This window comes from Asparagus officinalis, chromosome 10 (assembly GCF_001876935.1).
Source record: "Asparagus officinalis chromosome 10, Aspof.V1, whole genome shotgun sequence".
In the NCBI taxonomy this organism is placed as follows: Eukaryota; Viridiplantae; Streptophyta; class Magnoliopsida; order Asparagales; family Asparagaceae; genus Asparagus; species Asparagus officinalis.
The window spans coordinates 25,522,983-25,546,981 of record NC_033803.1 but is presented as its reverse complement, the minus strand read 5'-3'; the positions used below and the strand labels follow the sequence as shown (position 1 = coordinate 25,546,981).

The 23,999-nt window shown below is 36.9% G+C and overlaps 1 protein-coding gene across 2 annotated transcripts; it reads right to left on the bottom strand.

Annotated features, from left to right (window-relative positions):
• LOC109826154 lies at nucleotides 4,577-19,413 on the bottom strand. Of its 2 annotated transcripts, XM_020393138.1 has the most exons (5): nucleotides 19,259-19,413; nucleotides 18,914-19,176; nucleotides 6,138-6,349; nucleotides 5,460-5,727; nucleotides 4,577-4,904 (listed from the first exon to the last, which is right to left on the bottom strand). In XM_020393138.1, exons 1-5 carry the CDS (start codon nucleotides 19,305-19,307, stop codon nucleotides 4,617-4,619), a joined length of 1,080 nt encoding a protein of 359 aa, XP_020248727.1. In that variant the 5' UTR covers nucleotides 19,308-19,413; the 3' UTR covers nucleotides 4,577-4,616. The 2 variants fall into 2 exon arrangements, with proteins under 2 accessions (XP_020248727.1, XP_020248728.1); XM_020393139.1 differs by lacking the exon at nucleotides 19,259-19,413 and having other exon boundaries at nucleotides 6,138-6,398; nucleotides 18,914-19,048.

Here is a 23,999-nt window from a genome sequence, read left to right as displayed (position 1 = left end):
GTCCAGCCGAAAAAAGAGAAAAGAGGAATGGAAGAAAAAAAAAGAAAAAAAAGAAAGGAGGAAGGAGGAAGACGATCAGGTATAGAGAAACATAAAGGGAGAAAAATTTATCAAGGCCCCCTAAGTTATGTTAGCTTTACTAATAAACCCTCTTGAGTGGAGGATAGAGAGTTGTGATCTAAGAATTCACTCTAAGTCCCTAAAAGCCACAAATATTTGTAAATAAACCCTAACAGAGAAATCTAGGATCATATATGAATAGGATAATCACATATAGACCTCTATTATTTACTCTGTTTGCAAACAAGTCCAATCTAAAGAATAAAATATAACTTTTGGGCTTGATTAATTACTTATAACCCCTTGCCTTATCATAAATTATTAGGAAGTCCAAAAGCTAGTATATGAGAGTTATAAAATTTTGATAAATTGCTAAAGTTAGCAATAAGCTCATATATACCCTATTTATAGATTTTAATTATTATTAATTATATTTGAATTTATTTGGCTCTATATTATGAATTGATTTACCTATAATATATGTTGTCAAGAATTAATATTAGTTTTATATCTTCATATTAAAGGTTCTGATTGATATTTAGGAGAATAATATTTTAAGGAAGTCGTGACCACTAGAGGTGAGTTCATTTCTCACTAGTATTTTATAATATGAAATTGCATGAGTGTTATATTTAATTTATCTTGTGATTGAAAATTAATAATATATCATTTTTATGTATATAAAGTTAAAGGTGATTTGATCTACTTCTGTTGTGGCCTAACGATGTTTTTACAAGATATGAAAAATCAATTTGATTTTATATGAACTATAAAAAGTGAATTTGGTTCTCATGCGATTTCAAATAATTATGGGTATTGCTTTATTTGAGATCTTTTGAAGAAAATAAATATTTTGAACGTGTTACGACAGTTTAATGGATTTAAAGATTTTCTGTGGCTTTGTATCTAGGGGTGCATTCGGTCCGGATGGATATGTGCTTACCATATCCATATCCGTTTACCCATCTCAGATACGGAGACGGATACAGATATATCTCGGTAAGAAAAATTTATAACCATATCCGCTAAAATCGGATACGGTTATGGATATACATGCGGATATATCTCGGTAAGAAAAATTTATAACCATATCCGCTAAAATCGGATACGGTTATGGATATACATGCGGATATATAAGCGGATATGCATATTATAACCATATCCGCTAAAATCGGATACGGTTATGGATATACATGCGGATATATAAGCGGATATGCATATGGATACAAAATAAATATGAGAAAAATAGATAGTATTGAGAAAAATATAGTTCATGTGATACAAAAAAGTTCGTTAATATCTCCATTATAACTGAAAAGTTAAGATTAGACATATTGATCATCAAAATTAAACACAAATTCATAATCTAAGAATCAAAATATCGTAAGAGTATGACTAATATGTATTTGGATATTTTAGATACGGATACGAATATTTCACTACAAAACCATATCCGCAACCATATCCTATCGGTTATAGATTTGAGTAACCATATATGTATCCTAACGGATACGGTTACAGATACTTCCTCGGATACGGATACAGTTTAGCACCCCTATTTGTATCTGATAAAAGTAGAGAAAAGTAAAATTCGTAAACTGTTGTAATTAAGGTTTAAGATAATGAGTTTACACTTGTCCACTTGATTCAAAAATGTTTAGCAAATTCTGATAAGTGATGTCTTTCCGATTTGACAAGTGATTCTCGATGTTTTTAAATCCTAAAAAAAGTCCACTATAGAGTGATTATGCCTGCCATATGGTATGTGCACCTTTATTTGTCCCCTCTGTATTGGCCCTTCTGAAATCTGTTTAGGCCCCTCTGTATTTGGCCAGTAACCTATAGCAGTGATAGATGCATTCGATTCTTGGGAATTATCTGTCATGTGATGCGTTTTATGCATTCTCATGCTACTAGGCTATAATTAGTAGCCTTAGTGTGACCTATGATGTGATTTTCACATTCATACATGACTCATCGAGATTTAAGATTCTAACAATTTACTGTGAAATAGAGAAAATAACAAGCCTTTGGTTTTTGCACAAATTTAATAGTCAATTTCTTTCTTAGTATTTACCTTGTTTTAAAAAGGGGTCTGATTTTGGAATATATTACAATATATTTAGTTTGCAAATGAGAAAGAAATATAAACTGTTACATTCTTCCATAAAAATATCAATAGTATGTTATTTGGACAATACTTGCAATTTTTTTGAATTTCTGGTGCAAAACTTATAATTCGTTATTTTTGGGAATTATTTTTATTATTATTTTATTAGTTATCTAGAAACTCTAGTGGGAAATGTTCTCATTGAACCCTAGCTCACCCCGTTGTTATTTTTTTATTTTGTTTTCAGATCTCGCCTAGCTATATTATAAGATGAATTTTTGGTTGTGGCATGTCGCTAAGAGGGGTTACAGGAAAAACCTCATCTTTGGTGTTTCACACAGTCAACGATATGCTTTATTTTGTGAAATGCTTGTAACGGTGAGCTTGTGGATTGTAAGTACTGATTATATATATAAATAGTGGCTCTGAATTTCTGTCATTAGCAAGATTATATAAGTTTTGAGAAAAGCTATATGATATGAAGTGTCAGGCTTGACTCATGTACAAGACTTGTCTTGTGCATGGGTCGCTGCTGTCGCATAAACCGTATAGATGAATTTTCGCTGCAAATTCGGGGCGTGACAAAATTGGAATGTAAAATACAGCATTTGCTTTTCCTTGACTGTTACCTTGTTTCCTTTTCTTTGAACAAATGAGTGCTGAAGATGACTACAATTTTTGTTTTGTCCAATAAATGCTCCTTTTGATTGCAGACTTCGCCAACCCTACAGCATTTCTTCTTTCATAAATAGTCCTTTGGGTGTTCTCATGAGAACAAGTCTGTTTAGATTACACTAAATTAAATATATCTTTGGGAAATGCTAAGTATACTAAGCGTTTGATATTACTGATGTACTCTAGTGAATGAAAAGAGGTGCAAGGTCATTCACTTTGTTGTTGAAATGGATGAAGAGAGCATTCTTCACCTTTCCAATAGAAGTACTAGCCTTATATCGAAGCAGTAGCATAGTTGACGCTGTATATTGGTAGGATATGCACAACTGTATCAATGTTTTATTTTACTTTGGCTTCTTAAAGATAATGGAAGATTATATTATTGTCTCCTATATCCTAAACTCTTCTTTGTTCTACTCCACGAAAAGAAGACAGATGACACCAGACTGCAATGTTAAGTTACCAACGTGTTCTTGTTTTTTTTTTTTTTTTTTTCGAAAAAAAAAATTCTCTAGCTATCTTGGTCCTCTAGTTTGCTTACTGTGTTACGATCCATCCTATACTTGATGTATCACACCCCTAATCAACTTGGTGAATTGACTCAACATCGTACAACCTGGTATCCGACATTTGATGCTTGTGTCTTCCCAAAGCTTGTAGAAAAGTAACTTTCACAGCCAAAGAAAGCCATAGCTCATCTTGTTATGTTTCAGTTCCTTTTGAGATAAAACGAGGTAAAAAGGTCCTACAATGAAAATGCTAGCAATTTCACCGAAATGCAAAAAATAAATTCCACAGCTGTTTCAAGGGATCTGGCTTATACCATCTATCCCTTTTACTGAGCTGGTACGCATAAATGTAAACTAGTTATATACCATTCAAGTTGGGCTAAATACCCATATTGGTATTTTAATTCAACCCCATTTGTCAAGAAGGTATTTTAAATAAAAAAATCGGCGTTAAGGCATTTTAATTGATTAAAATTACCAATTAGGTCCTTTTTCTCGTCGGCGACCACTTTTCCGACGAGAACTCGTCACGTGCATTTTAATTCAATCGGTTTTCTGACGTGGCAGTGGCAGGAAGAATAAGAGTCGATGCATTTTAAAATCCCCCATTTCTAAAATTGGTAAAAAAATTAGCGAAAAATTAGTGGAGAAATTACTGTATAAATAGAACCTCTTTCTCTTGCATCGATCCATGGCTGCGCCGGCGGCAATCTAGTCTGCAGTGATCTTCGTCTTCTCACTCTCTTCTCTCCGAATTCCCATGGCGTTTTCTTCTAGAAGTTCCTGGAATCGGGGGTTTTGGCTCCTGTTAGTGGTAAAGGTAAGATAATTGAGTTGGATCTGAGATCTGGAGTGAATGCGTGGAAGTTTGATCTTTGTTTTGAAATTTTTAGGGTTCAGGTTGGTTCGTTTTGGACTTAAATTGTGATTAAGCCACATCAGCAGCTAAAACCGAGCCACATCAGCAAACCGAACCACATCATCAGCTAAAACACAGATTAAGTCATCACGTGTCACGCACGTGACGAGTTCTCGTCGGAAAAGTGGTCGCCGACGAGAAAAAAGACCTAATTGGTAATTTTAATCAATTAAAATGCCTTAACGCCGATTTTTTTATTTAAAATACCTTCTTGGCAAATGAGGTTGAATTAAAATACCAATATGGGTATTTAGCCATTCAAGTTGTATGGCAGGCTTGAGGTTAATTTCCAAAAAGGGTAAATTCCCATTTTCAGCCACTTCACATTAAAAAGTTTTCAAGTTCAAGATGAAACCAATAGGGTTTTAAGCACAACATCACCAAGGCCCGGAACAGCTGAAAGGTAATGCCCTGTCATTGAGAGTTCATGGTATTCAATCCATTTGAGACGACTGGCAATGAAACGCTGCAGTGTGACCGGAACAAGCCCATCTTCATCGCCATGCCATAAATGAACAGGAAATGGCGGTTCTAAGAGATCCATAGGATCAAATTCCCATTTTCCAAACATCACCATCATGTCTCTGTAATAAGACTCGTGAATTCCTTGCTGTGTTGCCAGTTTAAATCTCTGCCAGTGCACAAGTCATAAAACATCAAAACTGTAATCAAATATGTCAAGAATAACCCTCCGCCCTTCTAACATGATAGCAACACAACTTGGTTCAAATTCCACCCACTGCCCATTTGAAATTGTATTAAAAAAAAAGCTAAATGCAGGATAGACCCCCTGGACTACCCCAGACTGACGCCTCCCTGAGTGAACTTTTTATACTCCTTTACCCCCTTGGAGAAAGAGATAATTATTTTTTGACAAATAAACTTCTTGAGGGTAAAGATTAAACAAAAAATCCACTCAGCAGGTCTATCCGAAAGTGGATGACACAGGGGTTCCACTCGTAGCAACAGAACTACAGGTGTCTATCTGCAATTGGGCAATAGAACAAGGGGTATATCCGTAATTAACCCTTAAAAAAATACCGCTGCGTGGTCCCAGTTTCCACCCATAAAAAAGACATTCAAACTGTAGTGGCATGTTCAAAGATAAAATTATAACCCTCAAACAGCAGCACAACTCGAGAGTTTTGGTGCAACGGGTGAAAATGAGAGAAAGAAGAGAAGCGACCTTTTGTGCTATCCCATTAGATACGGCTTGGTCACGGACTTGAGAATCCCAGCGATTGGGCAGGTGAACTTTCCCACTGATGACTGTTGAGGTTGGAAGCCAAGATTGCTTCATCCACCAGTTGAGCAACCAAGGTGCATAATATGCAATCCTGAGAGCCCACTGATCACCCAAGTGTTGCTTGTTGTATGCCTCTGTTATGAGATTCTTTGGAAATCCAGGCCAATGGTAGTTCACAACAGGAGCCAAAAGTGTAGCTCCAGCCAGCCTGCATTACCATCCCATTTAGTTGTTTAAGCAACATGGGTAAATTTCCAACAACCAAAAAAAGGGAAAAGGAAAAAGAAAAAAAAGAGAACCCTGAACCTTTGGGGTTTAAAAAAGATAAACCTGAACAATTAATTTCACTCTTTTACCTATCCTTACCAGAAAATTATAATATAGAGCTTACATTTGGTAGATAGGGGTAAATTTCTCCAGAAGTCGTCAGTCATGATACTTAAGTAAGAGAAGTTCAGGTGGGTTTTCTGTTATTTAAAAAGTTGACGAGGACTTTGTGCAAACCCCCTAAATCTCAGAGGAGGAGGTTGTCAAATTTACCCTTAGGAATTTAATTGAAGAGTTTACAAACAAAGTACTTACTTTTTTTAAAGAATGCAATCAATGAAATTCATTTACCTTCCTGGGATGTACTTGATAGATCCCCAAACAGCATAACCTCCCAACGAGAAACCAATCAAGTAAAACCTAGAGCCAAGCTCCAATGCATCAGCAAGCTCTTGTATATCTAATGCCTCACTTTTTGGAGACCGCCTTGGATTGGGATCACTTTCACCGTAACCAGCTCGATCATAGCCCACTATGTACGCACCTAGCTCTTCCACTAAATCCTGCATTAAGGGATTTACTTGTTTCCGTAAACGGTTACTGTCTTGTTTCCTGATATCAAAAAATCAACTCAATTGATTTGGTTTCCCACTGGACTGAGCTGTACATCTAACGATTATCTTGGAAGCATATTTTACAAACATTCTAATGTTTATGTAAGCATTGTTTTCTGCAATCTATCACAATATGATTATGGGAACCATCACTTAATTGGATGGCCATATTCAAATCCATATTGAAAGTAAACTGGATCTAGCTATAAGACACAAATATGCAACTACACAGAGTATAAGCATAGAACTCTTATGTAATTAATACTTGAACTTTTGCCTCCACTCCTTTCTACATGAGAAACACTAGATTTTTTATTTTCATTTCATATTTTAAGTTTTAATTTAATGAATTTTAGGGTATGATGAATGAGAACCTTGCTTATCTGCCCTTTTCTACTTTCTATCCACAAGATATTTAATCACTCGTTGGCTCCAACCACCTCATTGGTTAATATTATATCAAGGTCCACATCACATACAAGGTATCAGAAGAACAAAAACTGAGACTCTTTCCTAACAGATTCTACAAATACACGTACATATATGTAACCTGTGAGCTCGTGAAGGTGCGCATGCATATTGTGCAAGAACTTGTGGGTGATTTTGTGTTCTTGATTCATAAAACTTTTTGGAAACATTAAAAAAAATAGTAGGATCTACTTGATTCATAGTTGTCACAGCTCTCAGAGGTGTTTGCATTTTTCTCCCCACAAGGTCTACAACTCATTGGTTAGAACTATATCAAGGTCCACATCACATACAAGGTATCAGAAAAAGAAAAACTGACCCACCATCTTTAAGAGATTCTACAAACACATACATATATGCAACTTGTGTTTTTGTGAAAGCGCCCATGCATATTGTGCAAGAACTCGTGCGTGATTTTGTGTTATTGATTCATAAAACTTTTGGGAAACATAAGAAATAGTAGGATCTACTTGATTCATAGTTGTTACAGCTCTCAGAGGTACTTGCATTTTTCTCCCCGCGAGGTATGGGGTGTTTCATATGCAGGAAGTACAATTAATTCTTTTACACCAATCTTGTTCAGTAAACAATTTTCTATTTTAACTTAACACATTACCCAGATATTTACTTTCTGTTTCTCTATCTTAACAAATGTAATGTATAATTAGTTGAGTAAAGCTCCTGTAAATTTAACTGATAGGAGTTCTTGCCACCAACTACTTTACTCATTGATTTTGCTTTGAGATTTTATAACATGTGATACACATCATCTTGAAGCTAGCATTATTTTGTAGCACGGATCTCAAAGCAAGATCAAGTGACAAAAAAGTTGGTTAACAAGAGCTCATATCTACTTAAGTTTACAACATATTTACTCAAATTAATTTATATTTTATTACAGAATTTTCATAAGCTTATATTTAGGGAACTAAAAAAATCAGTTAGTGATGCTATAGGAAGCGGGAATGGCAGTTACACCCATAACGGGCACAATCCCATTTAATGACAGTTCATGGAACTGCTCATTAGTTTGGGAAACTACCCACAACACAGTTCTAGAACTTTGCAGCCTACACACAACAAAAGGTGAGAGAGAAAAAAAGAATGCAATGATATAGCCAAGGCCCAAACTTGAGAGTTAGAGAGGCATTTGAGTTGTGAATTGCATTTCCGTTTCGTCACTGTAAATAGGAGTTCAATGGTGATTATCGTGGAGTGCATGAATCTGTTGTGCGCAGCGAAAATTTTGGCAGAGTTTCTGGTACACAATAAAAGAGAAAGATCAATAAGAATTCCTGTCTCACCAAGGAAACAAGAATCTGAAGCGAATATCTCAACAAAGTGAGATATCGGCTCTTCCTCTCATCAGTTCTAGGACTGACTTATCGAGGGATCCTAAAATTATTACAATGGCCACAAACAAAAACAAACCAATTTTACGTGGTTCGGCAAACTGCCTCGCACTGCCTTTGCACTGTTCCTTGTACCGCTGCAGCCGCTTTTCTTCCATGCACACCTTTGCACAGCCGCAAAAAATCTTGCACCCCCTCAATTGCGCGCACGAAACCCTAGGACAAAAGTCCTTTTATAGGCTGCAAGCTCTATGCAGGCTATCGGGTGGGCCTGGACTTGCTACTGTTCACGCGTTCTGCACTTTGATTTTCCCATGTGGCCCCCACATCCAAAGCTCCACAATTCTCTCCTCACGCGGTTTGCTGGCTGTGCTCTTCACGCGGAGCAGCACATGGGCTGGCCCCATAATTCTCCACCTCGACGAAGTTTTTCCAAAACTGAGCCGACACCAACCAAATCAAATGTCTCACTTGTTGTGTCCTGTACGAAGTGAAACAATTCACGACAACGGACTCAATCCACAACAAGTTGAGACCCAAACGGGAGTGCGAACACTCTCCCAAAACGTCGGTATTTACTCACCAAATCGATTTCACCCCCATCAAAATCCAACCCGGCTGTATCATAAAGACTGCCTACGTATCCTCTTGCCCAAGGAATCAAGTTTTACGTAGTTTACCCAAATAGCCTCCAAAGGCTTCAATCCACTAGAAGAGTTCACAACCCTTCTCCAATATCATCAACTCTACGGTTGATAGCACCTCCAATGGTCTCAAACATTTCCATCTGAGGCGAACCAATGGCCATATCCAAACTACGTCTACCAGCTGCATTCGAAACAAAATCCAACTCATCATCTGCATCCAAAACCAATTGATCCCGAAGCTGTGTCACCTCAGCGAGAATCCCAAATGATACAGTATGATCTGGAGTAATCTTCACCTAATATAAAGTAGCATCACTCTTCACCCGCTGCGATACCTCTAAGGTCTGTCCAAAACTCTTCACCTGCTGAGAGTCAATTAGCTCCCTCATCGAAGCCTCAACCAAAGTAACACAATCAGACCTATCTTCCAATAGACTTTTACCTCCAATCACAGCAGTTGACAACTCTTTAATAGGATGACTCAAAAATGTCGAAGCCTCAGTCCAGAACCTCTTATGCAAACCATTGCTCGACCACAAACACCGATCCTCCTCCAACAAGGCACGGTTCTTCAAATTTGTCATCCTATCTAGTTGCCCCAAGATTTCCTTTCCAACAAAGTGTCTCAAAATACCATGAGCCGAGGTAGTCCGCATCTTCATAGACATGTCTATTACAGAAATAGGTCCATCTTGTACCTCCCACCAAAATCAGAATGAAGTACCTTCACATTTCTGTTCATCTTACACTTCTTCAAACTGCTAGAGACTACTAAGACTTTCTTCAATGGGGATTTAGTTGCAACCCAAACACGTCTAGAACAACCACCAATAAAGAAAACCAAACTTCTATTACCTCCCAATGATCCCCATTGGAAGGCCCCCAAACATCCACGTGAACACCTCCAGAACGATCCTTAGCACGGTGAATAGAGGTGCCAAACTTCACCTCGGTCTTCTTGCTCACATCATGTTCACTGGACTTCAAAATGCAGGTCTTCACACCCTCTTTCAATCTATGCGATGAATCAATACTGGAATGGTCAAGCCCCAAATGTCGCAGTCTAGTCGAATCAATAGAAGTCGTCAGTTCTCCACCTGCCACTATACCTCCAGTCAAGTAATACATGTTATTCCTCCTGACGCCCCTTCATCACAATCTGAGAATCTTCCACAATCTTGAGAACCATGTCCTCAATTCGAACATTCAGACCCTCTTCAACCAAAGCTCCAATCAAGATCAAGTTATTCCTCAAAGAAGGAACATATCTCATATTATTTAACTCCCTAACAATCCCATCAAATATTTTGATGCGAATTCTTCCTATCCCAATGATCTGACATGCACGGTTATCAGCTATGTACACCACACCACTATACAGCTTCTCAAAACTGGAGAACCATTCCCTTCTAGGACACACATGATAGGTCACACCACTATCCAACATCCACTCAGATTCCTCCGAATAGCTACATATCGGACTGATAGAAAGCGAATAAATAGAAGAGTCAGAATTATTATCATCCGATATAACGATGTTTGCTTCTGATGATGGTTGCTTTCCTTTTCCCTTCTGCTTATTCTTCATCCATTCGTCGAGCTTTGGGCAGTCTTTCTTCCAATGACCAGTCTCCTTGCACCAAGCACACTGATCTTTTCCAATTGTAGGATGTCCTACTCTAGACTGTGACTTCCAATTCTTTCGGTTTGGACCCTTCCCTCTTGCGGCCAACGTCTTTGCTACCGACTCAGTCGAAGTCTCCTTATCCTTCTTCCGAAGCTGATAATTCACCAGTGCAGCAGTGATCTCACTATACGAAAGAGATGCCTTCCTATTAATCAGAGTAAGGACGAAGGTCTCATATTTTTCGTCGCGTAAGGAACTCAATAACAGCAACGCCTTGTCCTTATCTTCAATTATGACATCCACATTCGTCAAATCCGTAAGAAACTTTGTGTAGGTGTTCATGTGATTTCTAATTGAGGTTCTCTTCTTCAACTGGAAACGATAAAGTCTCCTCTTCAAATGCAAGCAGTTCTCAACACTCTTTGTCAGATACGTTCTCAACACTCTTTGTCAGATACTTGCTTTCGAGAATCTCTCAAATCTTCTTTGCAGAAGTCTCATTCATCACATCATATTTTAGATCTTGAGTCAAACAAGACCTAATCACACCACACGTCATTCGATTTATTTTCTTTCAAACATTCTCTTCAATGTCATCTGGCTTGCCATCTAACTCCATGGTATCCTCCAAATTCTGCACGTTCAGCGCATCCAAAACCTCGCATCTCCATAATCCAAAGTTATTTGTGTCATTAAACTTCTCCACATCTATCTTCATAGAGTGGATATTCAAACTCTGAATGGTTTTCGTGCCAGAAGCACCACCATCGACATCCGAAGCACCTTCTTTCCCCGACATCTTTCTCAACGCAGCAACGAACGAAGAATAGATCCAAAACTGAAAAGATAGAGTCTTTACCAAAAGATCCCACCTTTATCACCAAACGAAGCCCTAGACGAGCCTCTAAATTGATCTACTCCTTCAACCAAGATAAAACCCTAGATCAGAAACCTGGGCTCTGATACCACTTGTGCGCAGCGAAAATTTTAGCAGAGTTTCTGATGCACAATAAAAGAGAAAGATCAATAAGAATTCCTGTCTCATCAAGGAAACAAGAATCTGAAGCGAATATCTTAACAAAGTGAGATATCGGCTCTTCCTCTCATCAGTTCTATGACTGACTTGTCGAGGGATCCTAAAACTATTACAATTGCCACAAGCACAAACAAATCAATTTTACGTGGTTCGGTAAACTGCCTATGTCCACGGGGCAAAGAGGGAGGAGATCTACTATTAGAGAGGAGATAATACAACTAGGGTTTATAATCACTCAATCTAAACCCTCACACAATTATCTCTCTCAAAAGCACAAAAGGACTCTTTGCACGTCGCCCAAAAAAAGAACGCTGCCAAATCAGAAGTCCTCTCGCAACCTTTTCTTGCTCTCTGTCTCTGCCTGCGCGAAGCCTTGATTTGCGTTTTCTCTTTGCACTTCTGCTCTTGTACTGCCTGCAGCCGCCAAACTCCTTGCACGCTTGCACACGCCGCCCAAGACTCTATTTCTCCCCTCTGCCTCGCACTGCCTTTGCACTGTTCCTTGTACCGCTGTAGCCGCTTTTCTTCCGTGCACACCTTTGCACAGCCACAAAAAATCTTGTACCCCCTCAATTGCGCGCATGAAACCCTAGGACAAAAGTTTTTTTATAGGCTGCAAGCTCTATGCAGGCTATCGGGTGGGCATGGACCTGCTACTGTTCACGTGTTATGCACTTTGATTTTCCCATGTGGCCCCCACATCCAAAGCTCCACAATTCTCTCCTCACGCGGTTTGCTGGCTGTGCTCTTCACGCGGAGCAGCACATGGGCTGGCCCCACAGAATCTAGCCGGCGGCCATAATGATCCTTGAACGCTTCGAATCGGTAACATTCTTAATTCCGCAATTCTGATTCGATGATTATCCTCTAAATCTAACATTGGTATCAAAGCCATAAGGCTAGATTTCGTGCTCTTAGATTAAATAAGATCATTCATATTGTTTGATATTGTATATGCCTATTAAAAGAAAGCTTGTTTGATGTTCAATGGCAACTTTTAATATACCTATTGTTATGATCTTATATTGGCACAAATAATAGATTATACAATTTTGATCATGTCTGCAAAATATCATTTGAAACCATCATATGGTTTTAGAGAGATTTAATTGTGAATTTTTAATGTGTTTTCAATAACCTGATATTTGCAATCATACATTTCTCTGAATATTAAGTTATGTGATCTGTTATAAATCCCTATGTGTAGATCTACATGAGAGCTTTCCATAGACATATCATTTGCACTTTTTTTATTACGGGTTGAGAAGTTATACTAATTTAAAGTTGAAATGATGCAACATAGTTTATGGTGCAAAGTTGAAGATGATAAGTGGTTTTGCAAATCAACCCCTAAAGTTTTTTTTATTATAGACCCGGTAAATCATTGTTTTTACAAAATTACACATAAGCCCATATTTCTACAAGAAATTTGTAAACAAAATCATAATCTATTTTATATAAAATTACACAGAAACCCAGAGTTTATGGAAACACATAAGCCCATATTTCTACAAGAAATTTGTAAACAAAACCATAATCTAATTTATATAAAATTACACAGAAACCCAAAGTTTATGGAAACTAACAAATAGACCCAAAGTTTATCGAAGAGGATTCTCCATTTTATTCTGCTTCTGATAATTTCAACTTCCTCCACACCACTGATCGTGCTTCTCTGCCAACTGCATCACCCACTTTCTTACCTCAATTCTCCTTTCGAGATCTCCCTGAAATCTCTCCATCTTCTTCTGTTGACTCTCCCTCACCCGAGCCTTCTCTTCCACCATCTGATCCTTATCCGTAGACACGACATCCATTCCAGAAAATACTGTTGACCTCCATGCACCTACGTTAATATCTCCCCCGCCTGAGGTTCATCTTGCTCTTCGTCGAGGCAAACGTCCACATGTCATGCTTGTACGGTATGCTTAGGTTACTTCCTATTCATCTATCTTTCATAATTTTTTTGCTGACATTCATACTACAGTTAAGCCAAAGTCCTTTCAAGAGGCCGTTCAATTTCCAGAGTAGCGCAGGCTATGACTGAGGAATTTTAGGCCTTTCAGCAAACACATACCTAAGATGTTGTTCTCTGTCCCCCTGGCATCTCTTTAGTTGGTAGTAAATGGGTTTATAAGATTAAGTATCGTCCTGATGGCACCATTGAACGTCGGAAAGCTCGTTTAGTGGCTCGAGGTTTTACTCAGCAACAAGGTATTGATTATGAGGAGATCTTTGTGTTGGAAAATAGGCAGACTAATATGCAGTTAAAACAAAAATTTTTGACCGTTTACATCCTAAGATCCATACGTAGAAGAAGATCCAAAATAAAAAAAATTACCTGAAGCGTGCAGATAAATAACGAAGACTTACGTACTCATTGAGATGTTAAGCGGCAATTGAAGCGACGCCTCTACTAATATCCACACGAACTTGTTGGAACTCCGCGCATCAGTGTGCTAGCACTTTAAAGACGGCGACCTTTGGAGTTTCTCTCTCCCTCACGATTTCAGAAGCACGGTGGGATGATAAAAAAAGTCCATCCCATGCCCCTTTTTATAGGGCTGTGAGATAGTTTCTCAAACCGTAAAGAGATCGGGATTCCAATCAGACGGTTTCTCAAAATATAATTTGTTCAAATCAAATCATACCTTTAAACCGTGATTGATCATATCAATTTGATTGCTAGGAGATAGGTTCATTGAACTTGGTCAGTATTTCTTTCAAACGTGATTAATCAAATCAATCCTTATCCAATTACCCGATTGCCTCATAACTAATCATATCTCTATATGACTAAATTTATGCGGGCTTTCTTAATAATGTTCCAACATGTTCTTGTGTGTGACCCAATAAGTTTACACGATGTTGGTAGTGAGCCAAAATACTTTTTCGGCCCACAAGTCATAAGCGGACCCTAATAGGACATTATGACTACCCAAATCATGTAAAGATCATCTCAGACAAAACCTAGTCCACAATGGACATATGTCGGTCTCTTCATCACTAGATATCTTGATTGAACTCAAGACAGGAAGCGTGTCAACCTTATACAGTTCAACCTTTAATTTCTCGCACCTGAAGTTAGACTGACTTCTCAATAGTTGACTCTCAACTAATTAGGCATGGTCATGCACTTTCTCAGTCTATCTTCTTCGAGGGGCCCAGAGATATCATACTCTCATTTATATGAGAGAGACAAATTCCATCTTGACCATTCACATCCCTCTGTATGATTCATAGCATACCCGATGGATACCTTTATTATTATCCGTTTAGGAAAAATATTTGGTAACATCAAAGTATACAATCCTCATGTAGGAAACCGTGATAATCTCAGGTCAAAAGACCGAACATAACCATTGTATGAAACCTACTGATGACACATATAATCCATGCAGTGTTTCTTAGCGGGTCAGTCCAGTATTATGTTCACCAACATATACCCATGTGATTGACTTGATATCTCATACCCATGCTCTGTGAAACATGATCATCAATCAATCCACATACTGCCTATAAAATCATTAGTGTCCCAACCAATGACAAAAGACAATGACTATTTAGAATAACATCATAATCTAATTACAGAGTTTCACATTCAAGTCACATACTTAATGATCCATAATAAGTGATTTATTCAAGAGACCGAATAACAGATTATTCATAGAAGTTGCATAAACATAAATTAAACACAATCATCTCTATGATTGGTCTTTAGGGCATATCATACTAACACTTTGTTCCTGTTGCTCAGATACCCACCATTCGTACTCTTCTTGCGGTCGCTGCTGCTCATTACTGGCCCTTATACCATATGGATGTTAAAAATACTTTTTTTCATGACTTTTTATTTGAGACAGTATATATGCAACCGTCTCCAGGGTCCAATATTCCTCCGGAACATGTATGTCTTCTGCATCGTGCTGTTTATAGTCTCAAACAGGCACCCCGCGCTTGGTTTGAGTATTTTCGCGATGTCGTGCTCAAGAAGGGCTTTATGAAAAGTCATCAAGATGCTTCTCTATTTGTTCGCACTACATCGTGTTACAGAGTTTTATTACTCATCTATGTAGATGATATGATCATTACAGGTGATGATGTGGCTAATATACAGTACATAAAATCTTAGTTGTAACAATAGTTCCACATAAAGGATATTAGATCTCTTCGGTATTTTTTGGTCTAGAAATTTCTCAAGGCCCGCGGGGTGTACTACTGTCTTAACAGAAGCATCTCTCAGATATTCTAGATCGAACTGACGATGCAACTATCGATACTCCACTCCAATAGAATGTCAAACTTCGCTCTACTGATGTTGAGCTTCTATCTGATCCTACCCGATATTGACATCTTGTTAGCCAGTTAGTCTATCTGTGCATCTCTCGACCATATATCTCTCATGTTGTTGGCATTATCAGTCAATTTATTAGTATCCCACGTTCTGTACACTATACTGCCTTATTACGGATTCTTTAGTATCTCCGGGATATTAGCACTCGCTCTCTTCTGTTTCCTGTTATATCCAAATTAGAGCTTTGTGCATATTCTGATGCTGATTGGGTTGGTGATCCCGCTACCAGAAAGTCTATCACTGGTTATTGTATATTTTTTGGTGATTCCCTAATTTTCTGACGGAGTAATAAACAAGATGTTGTTGTTCTTTCCAGGACCAAGGTAGAGTATCGTGCAATGTCCACAACAGCTAAAGAGATTATTCATCTTCGTCGTCTTCTCAGTGATTTTGGTATTTCTATTTCGACTCCTACTCCTCTATACCGTGATAATAAGAGTGGCATCCAGATTGCTAATAATCCGGTATTTCATGAGAGGACCAAACATATTAAGATTGACGCTCATTTTATCCGTCAACAAGTTATCAAGGACAAGACAATTTTACTTGCTCATGTATCATCCGCCGACGAGCTTGCAGATTTCTTCACAAATGCCTTATCTGTTCATCGGTTTCAGTTTCTTGTACGCAAACTCACTTTGTTTGATCCAACATAAGTTTGAGGGGGTTGTTGATAATAGTGTATTGTAGTAGGTTTTAGTCTCACATTGGTTGTGAGAACACACCTCACCCTCCTCTACTTGTATAAATATATGTATACACTCAATATTTAACTTAAGAAAAATTTACCCAAGACTCTCTCTCTTACTTTAACAAGTATGGAGTTGTGAAAGTTTTAGCTCCAAGTTGTTCAAAATTCATATGCAAAGTAATATGGAGAAGCTAGGGTTGTGTGTACTGTCGCTCACTGGCTCACTGCATATTTTCTTGTAATCGCCACGGGAAATTAGACCTTGTGCTACTCTCAACCTCATGCATTGCATATATAGGATAGGAGCTATCTCAGGAAGCTAAGAATTGCATCATTACCAAACGTTGCATGTCTAGGCCACGAATTTTCACCAGTATGAGATTGAACTGTCAATGACCGTCATAGTGGCAAGCCTAACCTCTGATACTCGTCATAGGCTCTGATATCACTTTGTTATATAATAATAGGAGCTTCAAGCCTTCAACCACTATTTTGTGGTGAATAATAGACTTGGGAATTGGGATCCAATACTAGCCTTAACCTAGTTTGAAATTAATTTCTTCTGGGTTCTAGACCCGCGGACAACGGGATTGATTCTGATTTTGTCTCAAAAGAGCAACTACAAGGTCATTGATCCCAATTGGATACCCAAACGCACACAGGATGTTTCCATTCTATTTTAGATCAACTAAACCACAACTCAACTTCCCCTTTCCCTCTGTAATAACAAACACAAACCGTTGAAGGCATCGTTTATTTTTCTCCCATCGGGTGCAGCCACATGCTATGAAACACGGACATGCATAACATGAAGCTGTGTCGTGTCGTGTCTGTGTCGGACACACGTGTCGTGTCTGTGTCGGACACACGTGTCGAACACACGTATCCTATGTATTTTTTAGGATTTGCCTTGTGTCGGCGTGTCGGATGGTCGTGTCGGATCCGTGTCCGTGCTACATAGGCCACATGCAGTCCTTATCTCGAACATCACTATTCTATTAAGTATTAATCAAGAATAGTAAATTTTCTGTTACATTAATGCATTATAGGTCCTTTAAATATTAGACCACCAACTAAATTGAAGTTCGACATTAGACCTCCAAACCTTTGTATCTTTTAAATTACACAACAAACCCTCCAAGTTATTCGAGTTTAATTTCAAAAAAAATTAACTAATCTGCGGTCTAAATTCAAATAAAAAAGGTCTGATCCAAAGGAATATATTAGGATTTAATTTGGAAAAAGTGCAAGATTTGAGCCTCTAATTCAAATTATGCCAAATCTGAGGTTCTAGTTGAAATTACCAAAAACTTTAGGGTCTAACATAAGAAAAAACCTAGCTGTTGTCCAAATCAGAGTCTATTTTACCGAACCTCTCTCTTCTAAGGTAACAACTCTGAAGGCTTGAGCAAAGGCTGTTAAGGTAATGTACACAAGGTAATTATTTTTTAACCAAACTGCAGTAGCAAAGTTTTGGAGGAATTTCTCCAACAAGTATAATTTTTAGAACAACATAAACAATTTCTGGGATGTAAGCTGACAAAAAAAAAAACTAAATTTTGAGTTTCTAACATCAAAACGTAAACGATTTTAGAATCTAATGTAAATAACCGGACATGATTATGCTTTTAGCCCCACATGCCTATGTCTAAAATCTAAATCAACGTCTACATCACCAAACCCACTCCCTTTTTAAGGTAAGACCAATAAAACCTCACATACCTGTCACACCTACACCCAAACTACTCGCCTCTCATTTACCACATCATTCCAAATTACTCAACGGAAAATTCAATATGATTTCCTATCCAATTACCTAATTCATGCCAGTTTCAATACTAGTCCTCTAACTCTCTTAACGTCATGAAACTAGTCCCTCGAGTCGTCGTAGTTGTTACTCAAACCCCACTTCTTATAAGTTTTGTTTTTTCCAAATTTGTACCTCAAAATAGTGAAAGTTGAATCCTAGGTCTCCAATTATTATAAGGTGTTACAAATAATACCTCTAATCAAGAGTAGCAACAATAAGGTGCAAGAATTTGGGAAGCTAATACAATTTCAATGTTTTGAGGGACTTATTCAGAATATTAGACATTTAAGGGACTAATACAAATAGCCAAGGTCATAATGTAACTATGTCCCAATCAATGTCAACTTCATCAAAACCTTTCTCATCTTAATATAACACCCCTAAAATCTCATCTACCCAACACAACTACATTTAATAACTCTCCTATCCCTCATAAATCAACATCATCCCAAATTACCAATAGACCCAATTCATAGAAACACAAAAACTGCGCAAATGTTATGAAAAGAAAAAGATACAGAAACTCACATGCGGCGGTCGAAGCCCATCGAGCCTAGAACTCCCAAACCCATGACAAAACACAATCTTGAACTTCGCCAACTCCTTATCCACCCCTCTCTCCGAGTAGGCCAAAAACCGGCCATCCCTTAACCGGATCCTCGAAGCGGTAACGGGTGGGCCTCCACCCGACCCGCAAAGTTTGGGCTCTTCAGGTTGGATTGCGACATAGAAGAGCCAACTCCAAAGCCCAATTACAAGAGGAAGGATGAGGGACAGCCTTGCTTCTCTACCTGAGCATTTTAGAAAACAGTTGGCGTGCATGAGTGAAAGATTGATGAAAAGAGAAAGAGATTTTTTTTTTTTTTTTGAAACCTGAAGAGGAGCTTGATTTCTGGTTGATGGTGGAATTTGGTGTGGCCATGGCTTGTGTTTTTTTGTGTTTGAGGGAGTATATATAGCGTGTTAAAGATGTATCTTTATTAATCTCTGTGTTAGTATATTAGGGGGCCGGCCCCAATTAAGCGGGCGGGGCAAGAGGTGAAAACCGGTTCAATTACAATCGGGTTTCTAAACCCATTTAGATTAGAGTTTGAGAGTCTCTTTTTCTATAAATACACATGCAGAGATACAGATAATATTACGGTCATTATCTTCGTCCTCCACCAACTTTATGATTTATGCGGTAGTTGCGTTGCGGGTGATACGCGGGGACTTCTCCTTGTAGCAAGTGTGGTCGCTTTCCAATCATTATTCGAAGATCAAAAAGAGGCCAGTGACAATCCTTTCATAGATGCAAACAGAATCTCTAAACAAGAGATATACATATTGATATATGATTATGCTTGGTTTACAAGCGTATCAGAGCGAGATTAGTATTGCTCGCGTCTTTGATCTTTTTTAAAGGTTAGATCTTATTTTTATTGCATCTAATGTTTGCGTATATTAGATCTGCAATTTCTTGATGTGATTTGGTCCCGGGAAAGAAAAATTAGGATTTTTTTATTATAAAATTTTAGTTTTTAACTAAAAATTAAAATATTCGGGGTAAAAATCATACTTTTGACATCTATGATGTCAAATCTGCCGTAAAATTTTGATCTTTATGAATTAATGGGCAATTAATAATAAATTAGGGATTTATTATTATTTTGAAATTTAGAATTTTTTTTTAAAAATTTTAAGAAAATTAAACTTTTTTTTGAATTTTTGAAATTTTAAAAATATTTTTTGAAAACCCTAGATCTCGGTGATGTTGACGCTCGTTGCTATCGGTGCTGATGCCGGGGCCTACAATCGACAGTGAGAACAATTGGTGGCAGCTCCAGCACTGGGCATCGAAGGTCCGCCCCTATCCATTACTGACTCTAGGGCCTGATAGAGTTTTTTAAATAAAAAATATTAAAAAACCCTAGATCTAGCCCAATGTTGGTGACAGGGGCGCTGCCGGCGGCTAAGACCTAGGGTGATAGCACCAACACTGGGCGTCAATGGCGAAAATGCTTCTTTAGAGAGAGAAAAAGACACAGCGGGCTGGGCTCGCGAGAGGAAAGGGTGACTAGGTTATGCGTCGTCGGAAGCGTCGGTAGTACCCACAGGAGAGCGCAACACCCGTGCTGGGCATGCGCCACTACCACCAAATGTGTAGCCACACCATATGGTTTGAAACGCCTAAGAAGCAACATCAGTAGATAAATGATCTTTCTAGTATTAGCCTCATTCTATTTTTGAAATCTAAATATATATATATATATATATATATATATATATAATATATAATTATATAATATATAAATATAATATAATATTATATAATTGAGCAGGCTACTATTATTATATTAGTATCCAACACCTAAATACTATCAACCAAAATTTAAAAATCAGAACCCAAAAATAAAAATAAAAATTGGTAGATGTGATCTACTACAAATGAACTAGTTAGAAATAAAATTTTAAAGGATTTTATCATCATTATCTCATGCAAAATATGTTGCCAAAATCAAAATTTTAGAATTATCATGAAGCTGGTTAATTTTCACATATTGATATATAATTCAAGACACATTGAAATCATTTCGAATTTTATTTCTGACTAGTTCATGTGTAGTAGATTACATTTACCACTTTAGATTTTTATTTTTGGGTTTAATTTTTAAAATTGGGTTGATAGTATTCGTATGTTGGATACTATTAATAGTAGCCTAGCTCAACTATGTGTGTGTGTAGAGAGAGAGAGAGAGAGAGGAGAGAGAAGGGAGGGGGTGTGGGTTCAAATAAATTGTTCTACCTCGTTTTATTTGAAAGGAAATGAAACATAAACATGATGAGTTTGAGGTTTTTGTTGACTATGAAATACCTTTTCCATATATAGACATGGAGGACATCAACATCATTATGTTGAGATATGTCATCATGAAGGAGATACACAAACATGAGTAGGATATGTCGCGATATGCATAGCAATATTGGGTGCAGTCTAGTTGTATAGATTCTTAGAAAATTTGACGATGATGTGATATGTAGAAGTTGATATATTTTCTTTTGTGACGGTGATGCGATATGTAGAAGTTGATATATTTTCTTTTGTGATAGCATGTCGATTGTTGGTTACTCGATAGACCTGAATTAGTTTAATAAAATGAATAAAAATCTAGATTCGGATACCACTTTATTAAGAACTAAGTAGGAGGTTGTGCTTAGTGTATTTCTACGAATCAGTTGATCAGGATCTGTTTATAAAGGAAATAGCCGAGGAGAGGCTAGTATAGCACACTTAAGTCCTATGGGCAATGTCATTAGTGGAATTTTTTTTTTGTTATTTTATACCTCAGACACTTGGGGTCTTATGGATGAAGGGCTGTATAAGACATTATGTTTGTTTTTTTTCTTTATATGCATATCTTGAATTGCTAATGTCTTACTATCACTTGATTATTTGGGCATGGAGTATATTTGTATATGATGTGTACAGGGTACACAAAGAGCACTGGGTAGACCATTAGAAACTTACATCAGTAAGTAAGAGACCTTATCACACAAGAGATCCCCTTTGGAGCCATGTCAATTGTTGAAGCTGAGATCAAGTGTCGGATTTTATTTGTTTTGGAGCAATGACTACACTATCGTGTTACTAGATAGAACAATAGTGCAGGCACTCTATTAGTCACCTTGATTGAGTGAGGATGAGGTTGTTGTATACTTATATGTCGAAGTGACCAAAGTGGAAATCTCATGTAACTTTACCTATTGAATATCAGTTAGACTAGCGGTCTGACTTGGCACTTGAGGTGTAGGCTTGTCACGAGATCCCAGGCATTTTACGGGGCGATTTGTCCAAACAAGTTCATCACGAATGATGAAACTAAGGTATGTACAATATTCATTTAGTGATGTGCTCTCACGAAGAGAGAGGAAATACCATTGCATGTTGCCTCAGGACTTGTGCTTGGACCGGGTGTAAGGAGGTTGATAATCGTATTTTTATTATATTTTATACCCTTATTACCTATTTTATTTAAATAAAAATATCACTAATAAATGTTTTTTATCTTAATTGTAGGTTAATGAAGGAATAATGAAAAAAAACCCAAAAAATAAAATTCCCTGATTTTCTACCATTTATTGAAGCCCAAATATAAAGACAAAAGAAGGCCCAAGAAAGTTTAAGGATCCATGAAGAAATCAGGTCAAGAAATTATTAAAAACCAAATCTATTGTAAACTAATCGGTCGACCAACCAATTGGCCAATCGGGCGGCCAACCGATTGGTCAACCGATTGGTTCATAACAAAAATTATTTTATGACTGAGATTTAATCCTTGATCTCAAAGTAATATTTAAGGGTTCTCATTCATTGATATATGCTTTAAATAGGGTAGATAGTGAGGTGTTTGAGTGTGAAAATTTTTATTATAACTTTATTTGAAGGGGAGGGTTACTTTTAATTGAGAAGACCTTCCAAAATTATAACCTTGTTGCAATTAATAAAAGGATTTTTTTTTCACCACTTCATGTTTTTCTTTTCTTCTCTTTGTTTGATGATGAACATGAAGATGAAGATGAATGTTTGCTTTCAAGAGGCTAGAACCCTCTCATTGTGTAATTTTCTCTTTTATATTATATTTTTTTAATATTTTCTTTTCTTGTTTTAGATATTCAAGAGGCTAGAACCCTCTTGTTTTAGATTTATTTTAATACATTGTAGAGTAGATTTACTTTTATATCTTTAATTTTTTGTAATTTATACTATAGATTTATTTTCTTGCATAGTTTAAATTTTATTTTCTTGCATCATTCTCTAAGAGGATAGAACCCTCTCGGAAATTAGTTTTTATTTTCATTATTTTTCTCTCATTCTCCAAGAGACTAGAAATCTCTTAGGAATTAGTTTTCATTTTCATTATTTTCCTTTCATTCTCTAAGAGGTTAGAACCCTCTTTGAAATTAGTTTTTATTTTTATTCTCTTCATTTTAGTCTCTTTAGTATAGATTTTGTTTTTATTTTCTAAATTGTGAAACTAATCCTTGTAGGAAGTCTGGAATTGTATGAAACTAGTTTGATTTCTTTTATAATTTGTGAATTATTCTCTTGTGTTTAAAATGATCATGCTTAGGATAATCAACTAGAGAACTAATTAGTAGAAGAAGAATTTGATAATTTATATTTATCTTGAGTGGTTTGATAGCTTATTCTTATGAATTCTAAAATTACTGTCTAGTTGTTGTTCTATTCATGAATGTTAACTTTACTTGGATGATAATTTGATAGGTTATGCTTTCCTTAAGTGGTTTGATAGTCTATGCTTAATAAATCTAAAGTAAAACGTGATAAAAAGAGAATAGTTCATAATCAATAAGTAAAATTTGTTAGTGGATTCAATTCTAGATTCTCATATCTTTAATTGAATCCTCCATCTTTTGCTTTCTTGATTTTTCTCTTTATTTTTTATTTTCCTCTTATTTGATTCTTGATTTTATTTCCTTTATTTTCTTCATCTTTCTTTCTCTCCTCTCAATCTAGTTTTGTTTTATTTATATATTATCACATTCACTCTCTTTATCTCTCCACAACAACCTCTATCATGCCTAATTGTCACACACACAACTTAAAAACCAA